At 36.8% G+C, this 20,950-nt stretch overlaps 3 protein-coding genes across 3 annotated transcripts; all 3 read right to left on the reverse strand.

Moving 5' to 3' along the window:
* Positions 1-2,508: 2,508 nt before the first annotated feature.
* LOC130044368 (olfactory receptor 8K3-like) lies at positions 2,509-3,450 on the reverse strand. Its single transcript, XM_056137091.1, has one exon. The coding sequence runs from the start codon at positions 3,448-3,450 to the stop codon at positions 2,509-2,511; it is 942 nt and encodes a 313-aa protein (XP_055993066.1).
* Positions 3,451-9,813: 6,363 nt separating this feature from the next.
* Positions 9,814-10,770, reverse strand: LOC130042074 (olfactory receptor 8K3-like). The gene has a single exon (XM_056134445.1). It carries the CDS (start codon positions 10,768-10,770, stop codon positions 9,814-9,816), a length of 957 nt encoding a protein of 318 aa, XP_055990420.1.
* Positions 10,771-16,469: 5,699 nt separating this feature from the next.
* On the reverse strand, positions 16,470-17,411 carry LOC130044500 (olfactory receptor 8K3-like). Its single transcript, XM_056137243.1, has one exon. The coding sequence runs from the start codon at positions 17,409-17,411 to the stop codon at positions 16,470-16,472; it is 942 nt and encodes a 313-aa protein (XP_055993218.1).
* Between the last annotated feature and the right edge of the window lie 3,539 nt (positions 17,412-20,950).

Below are 20,950 nucleotides of genomic sequence, written 5' to 3' on the forward strand. Positions count from 1 at the left end.
GCAGGCCCCAGTAATGTCTCCTTCATCCTAGCCCTGAGATTATATTCAATGCTCTTTAGGAGAATGAGACCCATTATTGTTACTGGTATTTGGCATGTTGGATACGCCACGGGGAGTTTGCCAGACTCTGCCGTGTGGGCAGGCTACATTCAGTAGCCTGCCAGTTTGTCCAAAGTAGGAATGAGATAATAGGATGTCATAATAAGATGTCGCGCTTTATATAAAGCTTTATATATGATGTAAAGCTTTATATATGAATACATAGAATATAGCAGATTATATAACTGACCTTAATTTTATCCCATTTTTTGCTGAATTTTAGCCTTATTTAAAAATCACAATTACGTTTTTCAGTATTGTGAATAACCTGAGAATTGTGATGATGTCTAATTTTGTTAGAATATGAATAAATGGGCCTATGAATTTCAAGGTTGGGCTCAAAGGCTCAAAGATTTGGGCTCAAAGGTATCCTGATGTGTATTGAACTTAGATGCTGTCACCTTACAGTACTTTTTTTCTTTTCTTTTTATTAGTGAGACATATGAGGTACAGTTGTAGACTTACAAATTTTTCTGCTTGGGTTTCAATTACACAATGATCAAATGCCCATCGCTCCACCAGTGCCCACTTCCCACCACCATGGATCCCAGCGTCCCCCCCACCCCACATCCTCCCCATCCCACCCTGCCTCTGTGGCAGGGCATTCCCTTTTGTTCTCTCTTATTGGGTGTTGTGGTTTGCAAAAGAGGCAATGGGTGACAATAATGTGTGGTCTATAGTCTACTTTCAGCATGCTTCTCCCATCTTGGGAGGATCCTCCCAACAAGTGCTGGTGATTTCTTAACCTAAATGGACTGTAATTTTCTACCCACAGTATATATAATAAATGTCCTTATTCAATTCCACTTGTTATGCTACTCAAATACCCTTAATTGAAACACATCATTGGCTGATGAATAAAGCATCTGTCAAACTCAGTTCCTTTTACCATAGCAACCAAATTGCTATGCATTGCGTACCCCTGCCTCATCACCCAGCACTCTATTTCAGTCACTGAAGCTGAGTCCTGTTTCCCGAGTTTATTCTCCCACACAGTGGATTTGTCTGTTCTCATTTCACGGTGGAAAGATATCCTCCTCCCCACACACATAAGATCCTTCTAATCTCATTCTGTTTCTGGTTCTTCTGGTACTCATACAGACTTTACCACTTTAAAGGGGGTCCCTCAGTGCACTGCCTGTGAGTTAGGGTCCCTCTGTTGTGAAATCAGATATTTGGGTTTCTGTGTGTGTGATTTTTATTTTTCAATGAATGTTTAATCAAGTTTGATTATCTATATAGAAACATTATTCTTGATGTTGACAAGGAAAATGGACATTTCCTGCATGATTTAAATATAATCCCGTGAACGTTAAAAATATATGGGAAAGGTATGAAGTAATATAAATAGGATTAGGAGGAAATTTCTACTATATTTGATACATATTATACCTATCTATTTGCTTATATATGTCTGTCAGTAGATGTTTGCATAGAAAAAGAATCTTGAAATTAATTTTAAAATTCTAAACAGAAATGATCAAAACAATGTTTTCAAACAATAAATGCAACCAAGTACTACTTTTGAGTGGATAAATCAACATGAAAAAATAGGACACTGAGCAGAACTATGTGCAGAAACAAGAGTAATGTAGTTACATAAAGTAAAGTGATTATTTTAAACAAGTACTTCTTTTTTTTAAGTAAGAAAATTTAATATTATTTTAGAAAAAATTAAGAATTTAGAGATCACAACCAGGATGAGAAATATATTAAAACAAAAATTTAATGTTACAAGGAATACATCTATAAATTTATGTTTCTCGTTTAAAGACAAATAAACAAAAACAGATGTTAGGCTTTTTTTCTAGGTTTTTTAAATGCCAACTATATTGAGTTAACAAACTCTGAAGGGACCATATATTAAAGCATGACACCAGTAAGAGGGAGCAAACCTTTATACCTTGATACTTAGTGGGTATACAGTTGTTTACTTCAACTCATTACACTGAAAATGCATGTTCAGGATTTCATAATCAAGTTTTATCTCAATATACCCCATAGAGAAGTATGAAACATTAACTGAAACAGAAATAACATATGTCTAATTAACCAAACATAGACACACACAAAAACACATGTATTCAATTCTAAAGTTTGACACTTCTGGTCATTTCAATTCCCTTTATATGTTATTCTTTACCTCTCTTACATAGCATTCCCCTTGCTTGATTTCGTGGTTAACAGTATCCTAACCCATTCTACTATATTATAAAATGCTCTGAACTCTTGAGCATTTTTTATGGTTTAATGATTAATACATTCATAGCACTAGAATGTGGCTGAAACAATGAAGGAAATCTCTTAATATATCTTAATTTTGGGGTTTCTTTTTTGTTCCTCAAGAGGCACATAAAATTATTTACAGTCCTTCACCTAATTTATTGAAAACTCACTGGACATTGAAATTTAAGAAAAGATACTGCATACTTTTGTCCACGTCTTTTGCAGTGCACATTTTACATCCTTGTTCCTCAAGCTATAGATTAAGGGATTCAACATGGGGATAATGAGGGTGTAAAATATTGAAGCCATTTTATCAGTGTCAAAGGAGTGACTGGACTTGGGTTTCACATACATAAATATCAAAGTCCCATAAAACACAGTGACCACAGTCAAGTGGGATCCACAGGTGGAAAAAGCTTTGCGTCTCCCCTCAGCTGACTTCATCCTGAGGATGGCAATGAGGATGAGCAGATAAGATAAGACAACTACCAGAAGAGTGAAAATCAAATTAAAAGCAGATAAAGACATAATAATCAACTGTATTTCATAAGTATTTGAACAGAGCAAAGATAACAAGGGGAGGCTGTCACAGTAGAAATGACTGACAACGTTATAACCACAGAAGGTGGAATTGAAGATTTTTATAGTGACCAGAAGAGAAACACAGGTACTGTAGAGATAGGGGATTGCCACCAGCACCAGACACAGCCTTTGGGACATGATGACTGTGTAGAGCAGAGGTTTGCAGATGGCCACATAGCGGTCATAAGACATTGCTGCTAGGATAAAAAGTTCACTAATGATAAACATGACAAAGAAAGTCAACTGTGTGGCACATAACTGATATGAAATGGAATTTTTATCTACAAGGAAATTTACCAACATTTTGGGTCCCACAGCGGTGGAATAGCCGAGATCCGTGAGCGCGAGGTGTCTGAGAAAGAAGTACATGGGTGTTTGCAGCCTCGGGTCCATCTTGGTGAGGATGACCATGCCCAGATTGCCCACCAGTGAGATCATGTAGATGATGAGGAAGAGCACAAACAAGGGAGCTTGAAGCTCCGGACGGTCTGTGATTCCCAGGAGGATGAATTCCTTCAGCCCGGTGAGATTACGTCTGTCCATCCAGGTTTATGGAAAAAAAAAATCTGAAAGGAGACATCAGCACAGAGAACAGGTATCATAGAGTAAAATCTCTTGCTTTATTTTGAACATAAAGTTTGTATGAATTAAAGGAAACTAAATTGTGATTTAGACTCTGTGAACATGTTTTGCTGCATTTAATGGAACATGTAAAACTTGAAACAGAGACACAAATCAAAGTCAAGTTGGAGACAGCAGTCGATTGTGGTTTTCTGGTTGAAATCCAGTCTCCAAAGAACATTTGCTAGTGTTCTGAAATATTTCGGTGTCACAATTAGAGAAGAGGCACACTTATTATCTGATTAACATCGCAAGATTGCTACCTGCTTTGTTATACAAAGGAGACCTATGATACAAACAATAAACAGGAAAAATGCCAACACTCTAAGTCTGACTTGCCTATAGATACAGATGATAAAGGATAGAGGATAAAGGTAGCAATATAGACAGATACATCATATAGATACATAATTAAAATTAAAAGTTTTTGGACTTAAATATTCACTTTTCTATTTTTCTGTTACAGTTTAATATTTCTATTTATAAAATTTCAGTAACAACAGATTTGTTAATTGCATGGAATTTTAGAATTGCAATTTCAGCTATGTATTGAATGTTTTGGATGTCCCTATTTAAAATTAATTCATATATAAACCTTTTGTCTATACATGTTGAAGATTTAAATAAGACATGCGACCAAATTTATATAGAACTATAAAAATAAGGAAGTCTAATAGGTAAGCATGATTTGTCTTGAAGTATGCAGACTATATATAATGAATATTATTATATATTTATCAAGACGACTAATGCTTACACACAGCTTAGATAAATTATACACACACTGTAGCACTGTAGCACTGTCCTGTTGTTCATCAATTTGCTCGAGCAGGCACCAGTAACATCTCTATTGTGAGATTTGTTGTTACTGTTTTTGGCATATCGAATATGTCATGGGTAGCTCACACAGTCTAAATAAGCTACACAGACAATTTTATGTATAAATTTCTTTGTATAATATGTTTGATTCCAATGTCGCAATTTAAGCTTAGCTGCATACTAAGATTTCTAGTTTTCAGTGAATTTCAATTTACTATGAAATTTTATTTAATATAAAACACATCCATATGGTGAATTAAAGCCACACATAATATATCTAATGTTAATCATGTGTGGACAACACATAATATATCTAATGTTAATTATGTGTGATAGACAACAAAGTAGAATGAAGATGCTAGTATATGGTCCAACACTTACTGATTTGAAAATACCCTATATTGATTCTACTTTCAAGTAAGTAAATAAAAATACAATATTCGTGGTGACAAGGCAAGTAATTTTTAAGTGCCAAGAAAGTGCCAAAAAAGCAAACAGAAAAATGCAGCACCTCTAAAATTAAATAAATTATTGTGTTTACAGGAAATACATGTTTCAATTTGTAAACACTTGTTTTTAAGATTATGAACTTCTGGTGCAATATTCTTCTTATGGCAGATATACGGAACTAAAAATAAAAACAACAATTTAAAGGACTGGAATAAGAAAAATCATGTTTAGATGCAGAAAAAATTACATTATTATATGTTGATTTTCTTGTGCTAAAGGGATTTTTCTCACTAGCTTTTAACCCCATTTAAATAATTTCTTTGTTTTTCATATTTATTAATTATAGATTTTCACATATCAAAGGTATAAATCCTCTCACTCCTTATCAAGAGATAAAAACAGAGACAAATATATACAGATTAAATTTTATTTAATTATTAAGAATAACCTCTTAAGATTTGGAAAGATCAATTTGTAGCTAATACCTACTGCTTCAGTATTCTGCCATAATTTTTATTCCATACACTTTATTTAGAGTTTGTCTTTCCCAGAAAAATATCCCATGAACTGCATATACATCTCTTGATATATTATCTGACCAACTGATTTTGGTATGTATATTTCACAGGAATGTATACACATAGATTCTAAGTAATATGCGCTAACCTTTTAAAGAAGCTTTTTTACATTCATAAGCTTATTTGAAAAAAATCATCTAAAGTAGACAAGAGAAGTTCTATTTTGGTCATTATTTCTTCTTTGTAGAAGTCACACAGAAGTAAATAATAAATTCCAATATATGTTCTATGCTTTGCCATGGAACAAAAATGTATAGCAAATGCCACCCAAATTACTTAGGTATTAGTTGAATATGACATACATAAAAGATGCTGTCTGTTTACCTCTGAAGAAACCTTGCAGTGTGCTGAATGAAACATGAACAGGAGAACAATTTATAAATTTTTTTCATCCTTTGCTTCTCTCCCTAAGGATATGACAGGCAATTTCTTGATTTTCCCTGAAGCATTTGAAAGCTAAACAATTTGAGATGAACTATTTATTATCTAGATTAATTTATATTCATCTGTAAGTTATATTTATTTATTATATTTATACATTTTTGTGCTTGATCAATGATCTTTATGCCCCAATTTGATGGCTTTATAATTTAATGTCCATTGGGCTGACTATGGGCATAATAGTTTGGTAAAACAGTCTGAATCATCACTTTTTATACCTGTGGAGCAGCACATGTCTAAAGACTAGTGTATTGACCTGTAATTAACCTTATAGGTAGGTGGTTTACAACTTTTCTAAACCTATGGGTTGGTACTCATCAACAGATTAAAGTTGAGAAGCACTGGTTTAAATGTTACTGTGAAGATACAATTGGCGTCCTGTATAATGTGTCCATGAGTGCACTGTAGCACTGTAGCACTGTCCTCCTGTTGTTCATCAATTTGCTCTAGCGTACCCAGTATCGTCTATATTGTGAGACTTGTTGTCACTGTGTTTTGCATATCGATTACATCATGGATAGCTTGCCAGGCTTTGCCCTGTAGGCAAGATACTCTCTGTAGCTTGCTGGGCTCTCCAAGAGGGGCGGAGGAATCGAACTTGGGTCGGCCGGGTGGGCTGTGTGCAAGCAAATGCGTGTCACTGTGCTATTACTTTCCAAAATGTGTACAGAACTCCTTCAATCAGTTGAAAGCTTTTACAATCAAGACTGAAATATAGTTTTTAGTTTCCTGCCTTTGTATCCAATAATTCTTTATTAACTATTCCTTTTTTTCTAAAGGTTTTTTTTTTTTTATTGATTCACTGAAATAGACCCTTACAAAGCTGTGTGTGATTAGGTTCCAGTCATACAGTTTTCCAACACCCATCTCTCCACCAGTGTACATTTCCTAGCACCGGTGTCCCCAGTTTCCCTCCCATCACCCCCTCTCTCCAGCTTGCCTCTATGGCATGCACTTTCTCTATATCTGTCTGTCTGTCTCTGTCTCTCTGTCTGTCTGTCTCTGTCTTCGTGTCTCTGTCTCTGTCTGTCTGTCTCTGTCTGTCTGTCTCTGTCTCTGTCTCTCTCTCTCTTTTCCTTTTGGGCATTGTAGTTTGGAATTTATCTACTATTATTACACTTAGAGTTGCCTGTAGGTATAGGGGCTAAGACACTTGTTTTATCTGTGGCCATTTCAATCCAATCTTTGGCACTACATACGGTCTTCTGAACATGCCAGGGGTCACTCCTTCCACAGATTCAGAAATAATTCTTGAGCACTGCAGGGTGTGAGTCCCAAGACAATGAAAAAAACTTCTTATTCTTTATATCTGTTTACTTTATCTCTTTTAGTTATTTTTCTCTCTTGCTATTGGATGGTGACTTCCTGTGTGTGTTCATGGGTCTTTGAAATAGTCACTGAAGACCCAAAATTAATGCAAGACCCCACCATTGTTCTGCTTCTCATGTCCCGTACAGCCAGAGACTATTTGGCCCAGGGGAAGAGATAATGGAAGTCTCCAAGAGCATATGCTTTTCACTCTATGCGTTTCAGTGTGTGTGTGTGTGTGTGTGTGTGTGTGTGTGTGTATGTATGTTTGTGTGTGTGTATGTTTCAGTTTTGATACATTCTTCTGGTACACCTATTGGTTTAAAAATTGTCATTTTTCTGAAATACCTATTCTGCTATTTTTATAATACCTTCCATTTTAAGCTTGACATGGTATAATTTTCTATAAAAGTCCAAGTTTTAAAAGCAAGAGATTCACTTGCAATAGCATTTTCCAGGGAGTGCTTCTTTTCATATTTTGAACACATCAGTTTGGGTTGACTGGTTATTTTCTGTATGATGGATCCTGTTTTCCTGCTTCTTTATATGCCAGATACATTTAAATATATACCATACACTTTGTATTTTCCTTGTTGGGTCCTGGGCAATTTTGTATCTTACAAATGTTTTTGAACTTTGTTTTAAGATCTAGATACTTTGAAATATGTTGAATTTCAGAACATTCATTGCCTTTACAATTTCCATGGTGAGTCCAAAACAGTGTTCTGTTTGGGTTCATTTCCTATGCTAAAATAAGATTTTCTTGACTAACTAAGCGTCCATGAAATGAATTTCCCTACTCCCTATGTAGAAAAATTTATGAACAGCGCTGCTTTTCATCTTTTCAGATGTTACTTCTTTATCTGGGTGTTTTTATTCATGTGGTTATCAGTCATCTGTTGAATAATGGAGAGTAATTTTTTGCAGGTATTTATTGTCCTTTCTTTCTCTATGTAAGTCCTTATTTTGGAGTTTCTGTTTTGCAAACTCCACTAATTTGATTTCAGCTGGATAAACAACTTAGTCATTTATTTATTTATTTATTTATATATTTATTGAATCACTGTGGGAAAATTTACAAAGCTTTCAGGTTTAAATCTCAGTCATGCAATGATCAAACACATTTCCCTTCACCAGTACTTATTTTTCACCACCAAGAACCCCAATATACCCCCCTTCCTACCCCTCCCAATGCCTGTGAGGCAGATGAATTCCACTTAACACTCTATCTACTTTGAATATTCATTATTTCGACAAAAGATGCACCATTATTTTTTAGAGTTTACACTCAACAATCAGACACCCCTTCCCTCCCGGGAAGGCATGGTACCATGGATTAACGCATAGTCCATTCACTTTTCTGCCACAAGCTGCCGGGCTCTCCATTAAGTCCTTGTGCTTCTGGAGCCATGGCCATGCTGGAGAGCCGCTCGTGGTGGGCAACTAGTGACCTTGTAGAGCGTGAAGGATGAGCCAGGATCGCCCCCCTTCCCATGAGGTTTCAGTTGCCTCGTCACCGCCAGCTCATACCTGCCATAGAAAAACGTGGAGGGGTGGGATGGATGCACACTGGAGACATTGGTGGTGGGAGATGTGCACTGGTGGAGGGATGGGTGTTTGATCATTGTATGACTGAAAATCAAAAAGGAAAGCTTTGTAACTGTATCTCATGTTGATTCAATAAAAAATAAAACAAAAATAACATTCTGAATAAAAAAATAATGTGGAGTTCAATCAGCTTAATCAATGGCTGAGTAAATAGCCGTACTCTTACATTAAAAAAAATGTGTCATTATCTGCTTTACCACAGATTACATTTTGTGGTGTTGATGTTGGGGATCTATGCCAGGGCCTCATTCATGCACACAGGTGAAACATAAGCTCTATCACTGAGTAATATTTGTGGAACCAATCCTGATCTTATTTATTCTGTAAACACCTTCACTTTTTGTTTGGATATTCTCTCCAGGAAGATTTGTGGTTTTTTCTTGGGGAGCAGGGGCAAACCCAGCAGTGCTCAGGGTTTGCTCCTGGTTCTGCACTCATAGTTTAGTCCTGGAGGGTTTGGGAATCCATATGGGATGCTACAGATAAAACCTGGGTCAGTCATATGAAAGGCAAGCGCTCTTACCAGTACACTGTTTCTCTGGGACTAAAATATTCTTCATCTCAATTAAATATTATCTCCTTTTTCCATTTTATTTTTATATTGTTTAAAACCATCAATCATGTTGCATATTCTATTTCTAATTCTGCATATTTTACATGTTTTGTGAACCTCCAAAAATGAAGAATTTGGATTGTTACACTTAACAAAATAAATATCGTAAAATGAATTCAATTATGCAAAATGTGTCAGGTTATCTTTTGCTGTGTCTTTTGCTTTTATAGAAGTGACAAAATTTTAATGAATGTATAGAGAATTTCTGGTTTATAAAATTACATATTTAGGAAAATAACCATGAAAATAGACTGCATATGAGACTAGTAATAGTATGTGTTCTGGACTTAAAAATTAAATGTAAGTAAATATCTAAAGCTTGAGCAGAAAATAACCATCTCTTGTGTTGAAAACAATTTTCTTTATATCTATGCTTTCATTTATTAATTCTACCCTATTCTATGGAGACAGGTAAAACAATGTCCGTTAAAGTCTGGATTAACTAATACATAAATTTATTGCTAACAGTTAATGACAATGCATTTTAAATAGAATATTTGTACACATTTTCCAGGTTCGAGGTAAGGCATTTTTCACCTCTTTGTTCCTTAAACTGTAGATCATGGGATTCAACATGGGTATTACCAATGTGTAGAACACAGAGGCCATTTTATCAGTATCAAAGGATTGATTGGATTTGGGATGCACATACATGAAAAATAGCGTGCCATAGAATATGACAATCACTGTCAGGTGAGAGCCACAAGTGGAGAAGGCCTTGTGCCTGCCTTCTGCAGACTTCATCTTGAGAATAGCTACCAGGATGAGCATATAGGACACGAGGACAATAAGAAGTGAAGAAACCAAGTTAAAAGTTGCAAAGATCAAAATGATCAATTTGATTTCAGAAGTGTCTGAGCAGATCAAAGATATCAAAGGCAGACTATCACAGTAGAAATGCCTGATGACATTATAGCCACAAAATGATGAAGTGAAAATTTTTATGACAGTTAGTAAGGACAAAAAGATGCTGTAGAAATAAGGGATTGCCACCAGCAGCTGACACAATCCTTGGGACATGACAACTGTGTACAGCAGAGGGTTGCAGATGGCCACGTAACGATCATAGGCCATTGCTGACAGAATGAAAACCTCACTCGTGATGAAGAAGCTGAAGAAAATGAGTTGAGTGGCACACCAATTATATGAGATGGTGTGTTGATCACTAGCAAAATGTATCAGCATTTTGGGCCCTACAGCTGTAGAATAACCAAGATCAGTGAAAGACAAATGCCTGAGGAAAAAGTACATAGGTGTTTGGAGCTTAGAGTCTATCTTGGTGAGGATGATCAGACCCAGGTTACCAACCACAGAGATCATGTAAAAAATGAGGAAGATTCCAAATAATGGAGCTTGTAACTCTGGGCGATCTGTAATTCCCATGAGAATAAATTCATCCAACATTGTTAGATTGTACTTCTCCATTGAGGTCACGCAGGAAACCTATATTGGAAGATATACTAAAATGATCATTAAATCTCATGATACACTGACATATTTATTGAATATTAATAAACTATGTTTTATAATTAACTTGTAATCTCACAATAATAATAACAGGGTTTTTCAATGAGGGTGTTTTCATTTCCCTAAGGAGAGTGCTGTTAATAATGGGGGGGGGTCTTAGATGTATTTTTAGGTACAATTGGGGTTCTTTTGTTGGCTCATTTAAAGAAGGTGAATTTCTAAGGAAAGTGCCAATTTTTTTCTGAAATGACACCAATAAACCAAAAAGTTTGACAACCCCAATATAATATTAAGTAAATTATTTTACAGTTATCATGTGATTTTAGGCAATTTATTAATATATATAAAACAATTATGTTGATAATTTGACTAAGATTATTCTATATCCTCAATTTTAGTATTTTTATGCCACACATTATAAAGGTATATTTTGCAAATTGATAACATAATCAGATAGTTCATTATTTTCCCTCTGATAGAAATTTTTAATTTGGCACATACACAGTGGGATAAAGTTAAAGCAAAAAAAAATGAGTTATAAAATAATGTTCAGATTACCCAAAGAGTGGAGAGATCCTAAATCTATAACCAAATTTAATTACTCTGGAAAACAGAAAAGGCAGTGTAAACTAAATCCAAAGTAGAGAAGAGTATAAAAATGACAAAAAAAGAGACAGAAACAAACTTGAAAACAAGAAAACAATCGATATTCAAAAAAACCAAAAACCAAATGTTGTTTCTTTCTAAAAGGTACCAAAACCCTTAATATTAGGTAGACAAAACAAAGCATTTATAGATAAGTGGAACTACCTCACATCAAAAGCTTTCAACATAGCAAAGGAAGCAACCAAGAAAATGAAGGCATGTTTATATCATATTAGTTCAGACACTTCAGTTATCATAGCAGATTATTAGATATATGGCTAAGCCACTGGTGGAATTAGTAATAAGCAAAATTTTAGAGACAAAGAATGTGGCCTAATTTTACACTAAATGGGGTCATAGAGAGTCAGTAGAACACCAAGAGTATCAGAAACACCAGTCACATAAATGCACACTCACCTCTAATGAGGAATAGCTCTGTGCTCCCCATGTATTCTTAACCTAACTCAGAAAGAGCAATTTATGTATTTCTTCACTCCTTAGAGATCCTCCCTCAGGAGAAAAGATAACATGCATTAATTAAGCCTAACACAATTGAAAACATCAAACAAAACCAATGAGACGTCTGCTAATTATAAAGAGCATCTTTGCTTTGTCATACAAGCAATGTTATGTTAGATGCCTTTTCAGTTTTTCTTAGTTGAAGTCTCCTACTATAGCCTAGCGTAGGTATCTAGACCAGATCTTCGTATCTATAGGGAAGGTATTTAGTTTTTCTTGGAACTTTTACTAGGCTTCTTTGAAAATAGTGACTTTTTAAAATTGTTTGTTTTGGGTCCACAAGCGGTGTACTCAGGGCTTACTCTGAGCTGCCCTCAAGGAATACGTCTGGCAGAGCAGGGGGGTGGGAGTGACGTGGGCTATAAAGATGGCCAGGGATGGAATCCTGGTGGGCCACATTCAAAACAGGCACCCTACTTGTTGTACTATCATTCTGGCCCAACAGCAATTTTTTTTAAATGACATTACTAAGGACATAATAGAGAAATGCTTTAATAATGTTATTGTACTTAAAATTTTATAAGAAAAAAATAATATGTGTAACTGTTTTCCCTTTATGGTGACTCAAATTATTTATTAAGGGATAATGTTCTTAATGAAAATGTATATGTGAATTACCTTATACAAATAACATCAGAATTCAGAATAAGCATCAACACAACAAAGGTGATCAGTTCCTCAGAAGAATCATTCATCTTTCTTTCTACAATGAGACCTTCCTTACTATACAAACATAAAATACCAAGTAATCACCTCTGAATTTTAAAGTATAAATTGTTACTTTGTGTAAATTAAAAATTATGTGTGCTGTTTTGTGTCACATTCCTTCATTTTTATCATTATATTTCATTCTAGTTTGCATATTCTGATTTTTTTAAATCTACTCCAGATTTTTTCTACCCCAGATTCAGAGGGGAAGTTTTTAATTTTTCAGTACTTGCGTATATAATTTGTGTGTTACTTTAGTTTGTAATAACATATATATATCAATATAATCTCATTGCATTAATTTATTTACTTATTTCTGTTTTGTAACACATCCAGCTGTGATTTAGGGTTTACTGCTGACTCTGCATTCAGGGATCTCGGAAGTTCTCAGGGAACCATATGGGGCTCTGGAAAATCAAACCCAGATCAGTCATGTGCAGGGTAAATGCCCCACCTTTCGTGCTATTGCTCCACATCCTCATTGAAATTATTTATTAAAAATACTTTATGGAGCGATAGCACAGCGGTAGGGCGTTCGCCTTATACGCGGCCAACATGGCCGACCCGAGTTCGATTCCTCCGCCCCTCTCGGAGAGCCCGGCAAGCTACCGAGAGTATTTGATATGCCAGACACAGTAACAACAAAGTCTCCAGTGGAGACGTTACTGGGCCCGCTCGAGCAAATCGACGATCAACGGGAGGGCCTTTACCTTTACCTTTACCTATACAGCCGGAAGAGAAGGGGCACATGGAGGGCGGGACCCAGAGCTCCCGGAGAAAAAGAAAAAAACAGGTTCCAAAAAGAGCTGAGATCATCGGGAAGTCCCAGATGGGGTAGGTACCGCATCCCGCCTCCCCCAGATGGAACCCCGGTGACCAGAAGCCTCTACAAGCACAGCTCGAGTATGCGGGAACTAGGACTTTTTCTCAAATCTGCCGGGACTACAGCTCCCAGGTAACCTCTGATTCCGGAAGTCACTCCCACAGCCTGCCCCCCCAGCGCCATCTTTACAGCATACAGCCGGAAGAGAAGGGCCACATGGAGGGCAGGACCCACAGCTCCTGGAGAAAAAGAAAAAAACAGGTTCCAAAAAGAGCCGAGATCATCGGGAAGTCCCAGATGGGGTAGGTACCGCATCCCGCCTCCCCCAGATGGAACCCCGGTGACCAGAAGCCTCTACAAGCACAGCTCGAGTATGCGGGAACTAGGACTTTTTTTCAAAACCGCGCGGCCACTTATGCGGCCGCGCGGCATATCTCTATATACAAAGTGATCAATGGGAAGTAAACCACCCAACGTTTCTCCCTGAAAATCAGAGATAAGTTTGGAGCACGGTCATAGCCCCAGAAACACAAGGACTTAATGCAGAACCCAGCAGCTTGGAGCAGAAAAGTGAACGGACTATGCGTCAATCCAGGCCATCATGTCTGCCCGGAGGGGAAAGGGTGTTGCCCCATTCGCCCTCTCTTCTCTGGAAAGAAGGATGGTGGCCGCATGGGAGCCTTGTGGACAGCAGGTATGAGCCGGGGATGTGGGGGCGACTAAAACCTCATGGGAAGGGGGGCGTTCCGGTCCGTCCTTCACGCCCTACCGAGGTCACCAGTTGCCCCCCACGAGCAGCTCTCCAGCACAAGGACTTAATGCAGAACCCAGCAGCTTGGAGCAGAAAAGTGAACGGACTATGCGTTAATCCAGGCCATCATGTCTGCCCGGAGGGGAAAGGGTGTTGCTCCCTTCCGCCCTCCTCCCTCTGGAAAGAAAGATGGCGGCCACACGGGAGCCTTGTGGACAGCAGGTATGAGCCGGGGGTGTGGGGACGACTGAAACCTCATGGGAAGGGGGGCGTTCCGGTCCGTCCTTCATGCCCTACCGAGGTCACCAGTTGCCCCCCACGAGCGGCTCTCCAGCACAGCCACGGCCCCAGAAGCACAAGGACTTAATGCAGAACCCAGCAGCTTGGAGCAGAAAAGTGAAAGGACTATGCGTTAATCCAGGCCATCATGTCTGCCCGGAGGGGAAAGGGTTTTGCCCCATTCGCTCTCTCTTCTCTGGAAAGAAGGATGGTGGCCGCATGGGAGCCTTGTGGACAGCAGGTATGAGCCGGGGATTGGGGGCGACTAAAACCTCATGGGAAGGGGGACTTTCCGGTCCGTCCTTCACGCCCTACCAAGGCCACCAGTTTCCCCCCACGAGCGGCTCTCCAGCACGGCCACAGCCCCAGAAGCACAAGGACTTAATGCAGAACCCAGCAGCTTGGAGCAGAAAAGTGAAAGGACTATGCGTTAATCCAGGTCATCATGTCTGTCCGGAGGGGAAAGGGTATTGCCCCATTCGCCCTTTCCTCCCTGGAAAGAAAGATGGTGGCCGCAAGGGAGCCTTGTGGACAGCAGGTATGAGCCGGGGGTGTGGGGGTGACTAAAACCTCATAGGAAGGGGGGCGTTCCGGTCCGCCCTTCACGCCCTACCGAGGCCACCAGTTTCCCCCCACAAGCGGCTCTCCAGCACAGCCACGACTCCAGAGCACAGAAACCAATTTCTTAACTATCTGACTTTCAGTAGAAATACTTCCAGGGTCAATAAGTAAAATAGCAGAAATCCAAAACCAACATTTAATTCTTGAACCCAACTGTAGAAAGCAAATCACTTCACAATGCTTTTTCAGCATGTCCGGATTGGGGGGGGGGGTAAACTCTAAATAATAGTGGTGAATCTTTTAATGAAACAATGAATCTAATCAAAGCAGATAGAGTGTTAACTAGAATTCATCTGCCTCACAGGGACTGGGAGGGGTGGGGGGTGGGGTCTTATTGGGGTTCTTCATGGTAAAAAATAAGTATTGGTAAAGGGAAATGTGTTTGATATTTGCATGACTGAGACCTAAACCTGAAAGCTTTGTAACCTTTCCCACAGTGATTCAATAAATAAATAAATTTAAAAAAATACTTTATGTTTCTCGTATTCCTTTTCTATTCCTATGTAGAAATTTTATTGACATAATTTATTGCTTTTTTTTTACTTTTCTTTTTGTTTGTCGTTGGGCCACATCAGGTACTACTTAGGACTTACTCCTGGTTCTGTACTGACAGGGATCAGGAGACCATATGTGGTGCTAGGGATTAGAGTAGGGTCGACTTTGGGAACATCAAGAGTCCTAGCCAATCAAGTGTACTATACCGCTTCTGCCCTCTATTCTAATCTTCTAGTCAATTTGCTATAAATTGTTACAAACTGGTGTTGAAGTTTATTTCCAAACTATTGCTTTAACTTAAAAGACAGTATCAGGGTTTTAACAGCAAAGTCTACCACCAATTGTTTACTTATTCAGTATGACATTCATTGTACCACTCAGTCTTAATTTTTATTTGTTTTTGATCACATACAATGATGTTCAGGGCTTACTCCTAGTTCTGTGCTCAATGATCACTCATAGAGGACTTGGGAGACCATACATGTTGCCAGAGATTGAACCTGCATTGAACTGGGGCAAGGCAGGCACCCTATCTGCTGTACCACCTCTCTGGCTCCAGTGGCACTCAGTTCTAATTTAGCACTCAGCAATAGGAGAATGGTGATTCAGACTTCAGTTTTCAGACTCAGACTGCAGGTTTCAGCTTTGAAACCTAAGAACAAATCAGAGTTGATCACCAACTAAATATCAATAAATGAAGAAGGACAGTAATAGCTATCTGTGCATTTACCGAGTAATGCTTATTAAAGAATCATCACACATTACACAGTTTTCTATGATTTAATTCATTATTATCTATGCATGCTACTTTGATCTTTATAGTGAGAGCTTGCACATAGTTTTCCATATTCTTTGCAGGGCACCCTTTACTTCTTTATTCCTCAAGCTGTAGATCAGGGGATTCAGCATGGGTATTATCAATGTGTAAAACACCGAGGCCATTTTGTCATTTTCAAAGGAATGGCTGGATTTGGGCTGCACGTACATAAAGAATAGAGTCGCATATAATATGACCACCGCTGTCAGGTGCGATCCGCAGGTGGAGAAGGCTTTGCGCCTGCCTTCGGCAGACTTCATCCTGAGGATGGCCTTCAGGATCAGTATGTATGACACAATGACTATCAGAAGAGATGAAACCAAGTTAAATGCTGAAAAGATCAATATTATCATTTCAACGTCATGCGTTCCTGAACAGACCAAAGTTAACAAAGGAAGGCTGTCACAGTAGAAGTGACTAATGATATTATGGCCACAGAAGGATGAAATAAAAATTTTTATGGTGGTTATTAGAGATAGAAAGGCACTGTAGGCATAGGGAATTAACACCAGCACCCAACAGACTTTCTGTGACATGACAACTGTGTAGAGCAAAGGGTTGCAGATGGCCACATAGCGGTCATAAGCCATTGCCGACAGAACAAACAGTTCGCTAATAATGAAGAAGATGAAAAAAGCCAGCTGTGTGGCACACCAATGATACGGGATTCTATTCTGATTAGCAATAAAATTGACTAAGGTCTTGGGTCCCACAGCTGTTGAATAGCCAAGGTCAATGAATGCCAGGTGTCTGAGAAAGAAGTACATGGGGGTTTGCAGCCTAGAGTCTATGTTGGTGAGAATGATCATGCCCAGGTTGCCCACCAGTGAGATCACGTAGATGATGAGGAAGAGCCCAAAGAAGGGAGCCTGCAGCTCTGGGCGGTCTGTGATTCCTAGGAGGATGAATTCCTTAAGCACTGTGAGATTTTGTTTGTCCATTGAGGTCATCATGGAAAATAACTGTAGGGAGAACTATCAGAAAAGTCAGTAGATTTCAGAAGATAGCATCTGACAAAATTTAAATATACAGAGTCATGTTGATGTTAAAAAAAACTACTTTTGCCATATGCAATGATTAAAGCAAGACATCTTTATTATTCATACTTAAAAGTTATTAACAAATATATATATTTAATGTTACATAGTAGCTTCTGTTATAAGAAATCAGTAATACTTTATTGGTTAATCAACAGTACATCATAAGTAAAGTTTGACCTGGGATTGGAATTCTAATACTTTTAAAAATATTTTTATATCAAAATGTACCTATGTCTATAATTGGCTTAAGTAAAAATATTTTTATATCAAAATGTACCTATGTCTATAATTGGCTTAAGTACATCCTATTTAAGAAGGATAATAAAGTTAGAGGCCTCTGCATGTTGTCCCTACAATTTCACTCTCAACTTCTAAAGAGAACAATAATTATTCATGGAGCTTGACTACCTCTTTATATTATTTCGACATATTTAAATGTTACTTTTATTTCAGTGTTCACTTGTGTCTTTAAAATGCATTTTTGTTCCATTATGCTTTTATGTATTTTGTAGTTTGTATTTAGTAAGTTTAATTTGTTTAATAATGTATTTTAAATTCTAGTTTGATTGAGAAATTAAGATACTTTGCAGAAGCTCCTAAGTTAGCTACACTTATGTGCACATGTAACTTTTACGTTTCCTTTAGAATATTTTTTGAAAACATGTTTGAAAAATTTATCTTACATGTAGTATGTGAGTTCTTTGTTCATATTTCTGATTTTGTTAAGTTGCATATAAAGTAAGACCTGTATTTATAACATTCAGGGTGAGATAGAATAATTATTAAGACATTCCTCATTATGTTTAGTAATATTATTTTTAATAATATTTTAGCTATATTTTTATCACAATTTAAAGTGTTTAACAAAAGGGAATGCCCTGCCACAGAGACAGGGTGGGGGGGATGGGGGGAGGGATACTGGGATCCATGGTGATGAAAAATGGGCACTGGTGGAGGGATGGGTATTTGATCATTGTATAATTGATACAATGATACAAACACAAAAATTTGTAAGTCTAAAACTGTACCTCATGGTGTTTCACTAATAAAAATTTAAAAAAAGAAAAAATACAACTAATTGCAATACAATACTATTAAAAAAAAGAAAAGTCTAAAAATGACAACAGAGCTAGTGAAAATAAGTTGTTAATAAATATTTAATAAGATTCAAAAAATTATTTATCAATTTATCAGCAAAACTATTTAAACAAAGAGCTATAAATAGAGAGTTATAGATATCACCCTGAACTAAGAAATGCTATTTTGTAATTCAAGGGATGCTAGATAATAATAGTAACTTGAAATCATGAGGTATAATAATAAAAGATAAAGCAAAATTACTCAAGAAAAAAATGATAACAGCACCTGTTACTCTTAGGTATTGATATTTTACCTGTTCAAATCTAAATTAATAGTACAAATTATTATTTTATTCAAATTATGTAAACTGGGCATGCTATTGATCTGAATGGTGTATTTAGTATTTTCCAATCTAAAACCTATTCATATATTTGATTTTAGCTTCCACTAAGAATAATAAGATGTTTTGAATTCTCTATTCTAATTTAGTCATCATATTTTGTCAACCTCTGCTCTCCTATATCATTTCTTCTTCAGATTGTTTTAAATGAAGATGGTATCAATCATTGAAAAATATTATCCATATTTATCACAATATTTTCTGTAACATAAAAATTGAAAACCATGATACACACTCCTTTTAGAAAATTATATAAAAAAATTAAAAAATAAAAGAACTGGTCAATATAGAACAATGTAGCTATAAGAAAAATGAGGGAATTATAGGCTCCACTTCCAGAACAAGGATGAGGAGCCTGAGTGATAGCACAACAGGTAGGATACTTGCCTTGCACACAATAGACCTGGATTCAAAAAAAATTTAAAAATTATAAAACAACTTATAGACAATCCTATCATTTTACTTATTTAATACAAATTTCATCAAAATATTAATTTATAAATCATATTATTTTGAAAATATTAGCATTGGGTGCTGGAGTGATAGCACAGCGGGTAGGGCATTTGCCTTGCATACAGCAGACTCGGGTTCGATTCCCAGCATCCCATATGGTCCCCCAGGCACTGCCAGGAGTAATTACTGAGCGCATGAGCCAGGAGTAACCCCTGTGCAAGGTCGGATGTTATGCAAAAATAAATTAAAAAAATAAATAAAAATATTAGCATCATAGTATACTATGTTCAGGTTTGGTTAATCCTGTGTTAAACTTACTGGATGGTATAACTTATGAAATTCTTAAACAATGTAGCATATGAACATAAGAATTAGAAATCAGTGAAGCACATGAATAAATAGTACTACTTGAGATGATGAAAAAAATAAAAGGAAGAATATAATGGTAACCCCATACTATTATGCATTACCTAATAAAATTATGCCAAATCTACTCTTAAACAGAGAAAACTGGAAATTCATTGGGGAACATGTTAGAAATCCTAAATAAATTTAGGTAGAACTACTATATTCCAGGTTTTACAACTGTATTACAAAAATCTTTGTTTCTTGCTTTGTTCCTATCCAATTAGTGGATGATTTCAAGATTTTGACACTGATTTGATAAATGTTTAGAAACTACAAATGATTAATAATTAGCAAGACACTCTTGAAAAGTACTGTGCTTAGGGCTGTAGAGATTGTGCAATGGGTAAGCCTTTTGTCTTGCAACTGATCAGAGTTTGATCTCAGTACTGCATGTGGTCCTCTATTCCAGATCAAAAATAAAATCTGTGTGCGAGCCAGGAGTAATACCTGAGCTTCAAAACAACCAAAACAACAAAACAACCTGTTAAGCAACCTACCTCTTAGGAAAAAGAGGAGAGAGAGAGAAAGAGAGAGAGAGAGAGAGAGAGAGAGAGAGAGAGAGAGAGAGAGAGAGAGAGAGAGAGGAGAGAAAGGAAGAAAGGTTGGAAGAAGCAAAGAAAGAAAGATTTGTAAGTCTAGAGTTGGTGCTTTTAATCCTTTTGCTTTGTTATTTTTTATAATAAAAGCTTAACACAAAGATAGAAAGAACAAGATCATCTTATCATTGAGTTTTTTATAAGTATTCTAGATTGTCAACTGTTTACTTGGTATTAGTGTGCCTTTTTCAACTTTTTGTTGCAGACAGAATTGTATCTACTATTTTTTCATCTCTCATAACTCCAAGTTTTCACAGACTTCTTTGAACAACCGACATTGTAAAAGATCTCAAATGGTTGAACATTATTTGCTTACATTATTAATTTATATTTTTTGACTACTTTGTTAGCATTTTCTCCTCCAGGTATTAAATGTTTTATTCCTTCATTTTTAACTCCTGAAAGCGTCCATCAAATAAACATCATATACCTGGTCCTTGTTTCAGGATCTGCTTTTTGGGGGAATTTATACTGTGATAAACCCTAGTCAACTGTGTTGTATT

Source organism: Sorex fumeus, unplaced genomic scaffold (genome assembly GCF_029834395.1).
Source record: "Sorex fumeus unplaced genomic scaffold, SorFum_2.1 ptg000007l, whole genome shotgun sequence".
NCBI classification, from domain to species: domain Eukaryota; kingdom Metazoa; phylum Chordata; class Mammalia; order Eulipotyphla; family Soricidae; genus Sorex; species Sorex fumeus.

What these genes read in the sequence shown, in the direction of transcription:
- LOC130044368 (XM_056137091.1), bottom strand. Translation starts at nt 3,450, where the DNA reads ATGGACAGACGTAATCTCACCGGGCTGAAGGAATTCATCCTCCTGGGA.
- LOC130042074 (XM_056134445.1), bottom strand. Translation starts at nt 10,770, where the DNA reads ATGGAGAAGTACAATCTAACAATGTTGGATGAATTTATTCTCATGGGA.
- LOC130044500 (XM_056137243.1), bottom strand. Translation starts at nt 17,411, where the DNA reads ATGGACAAACAAAATCTCACAGTGCTTAAGGAATTCATCCTCCTAGGA.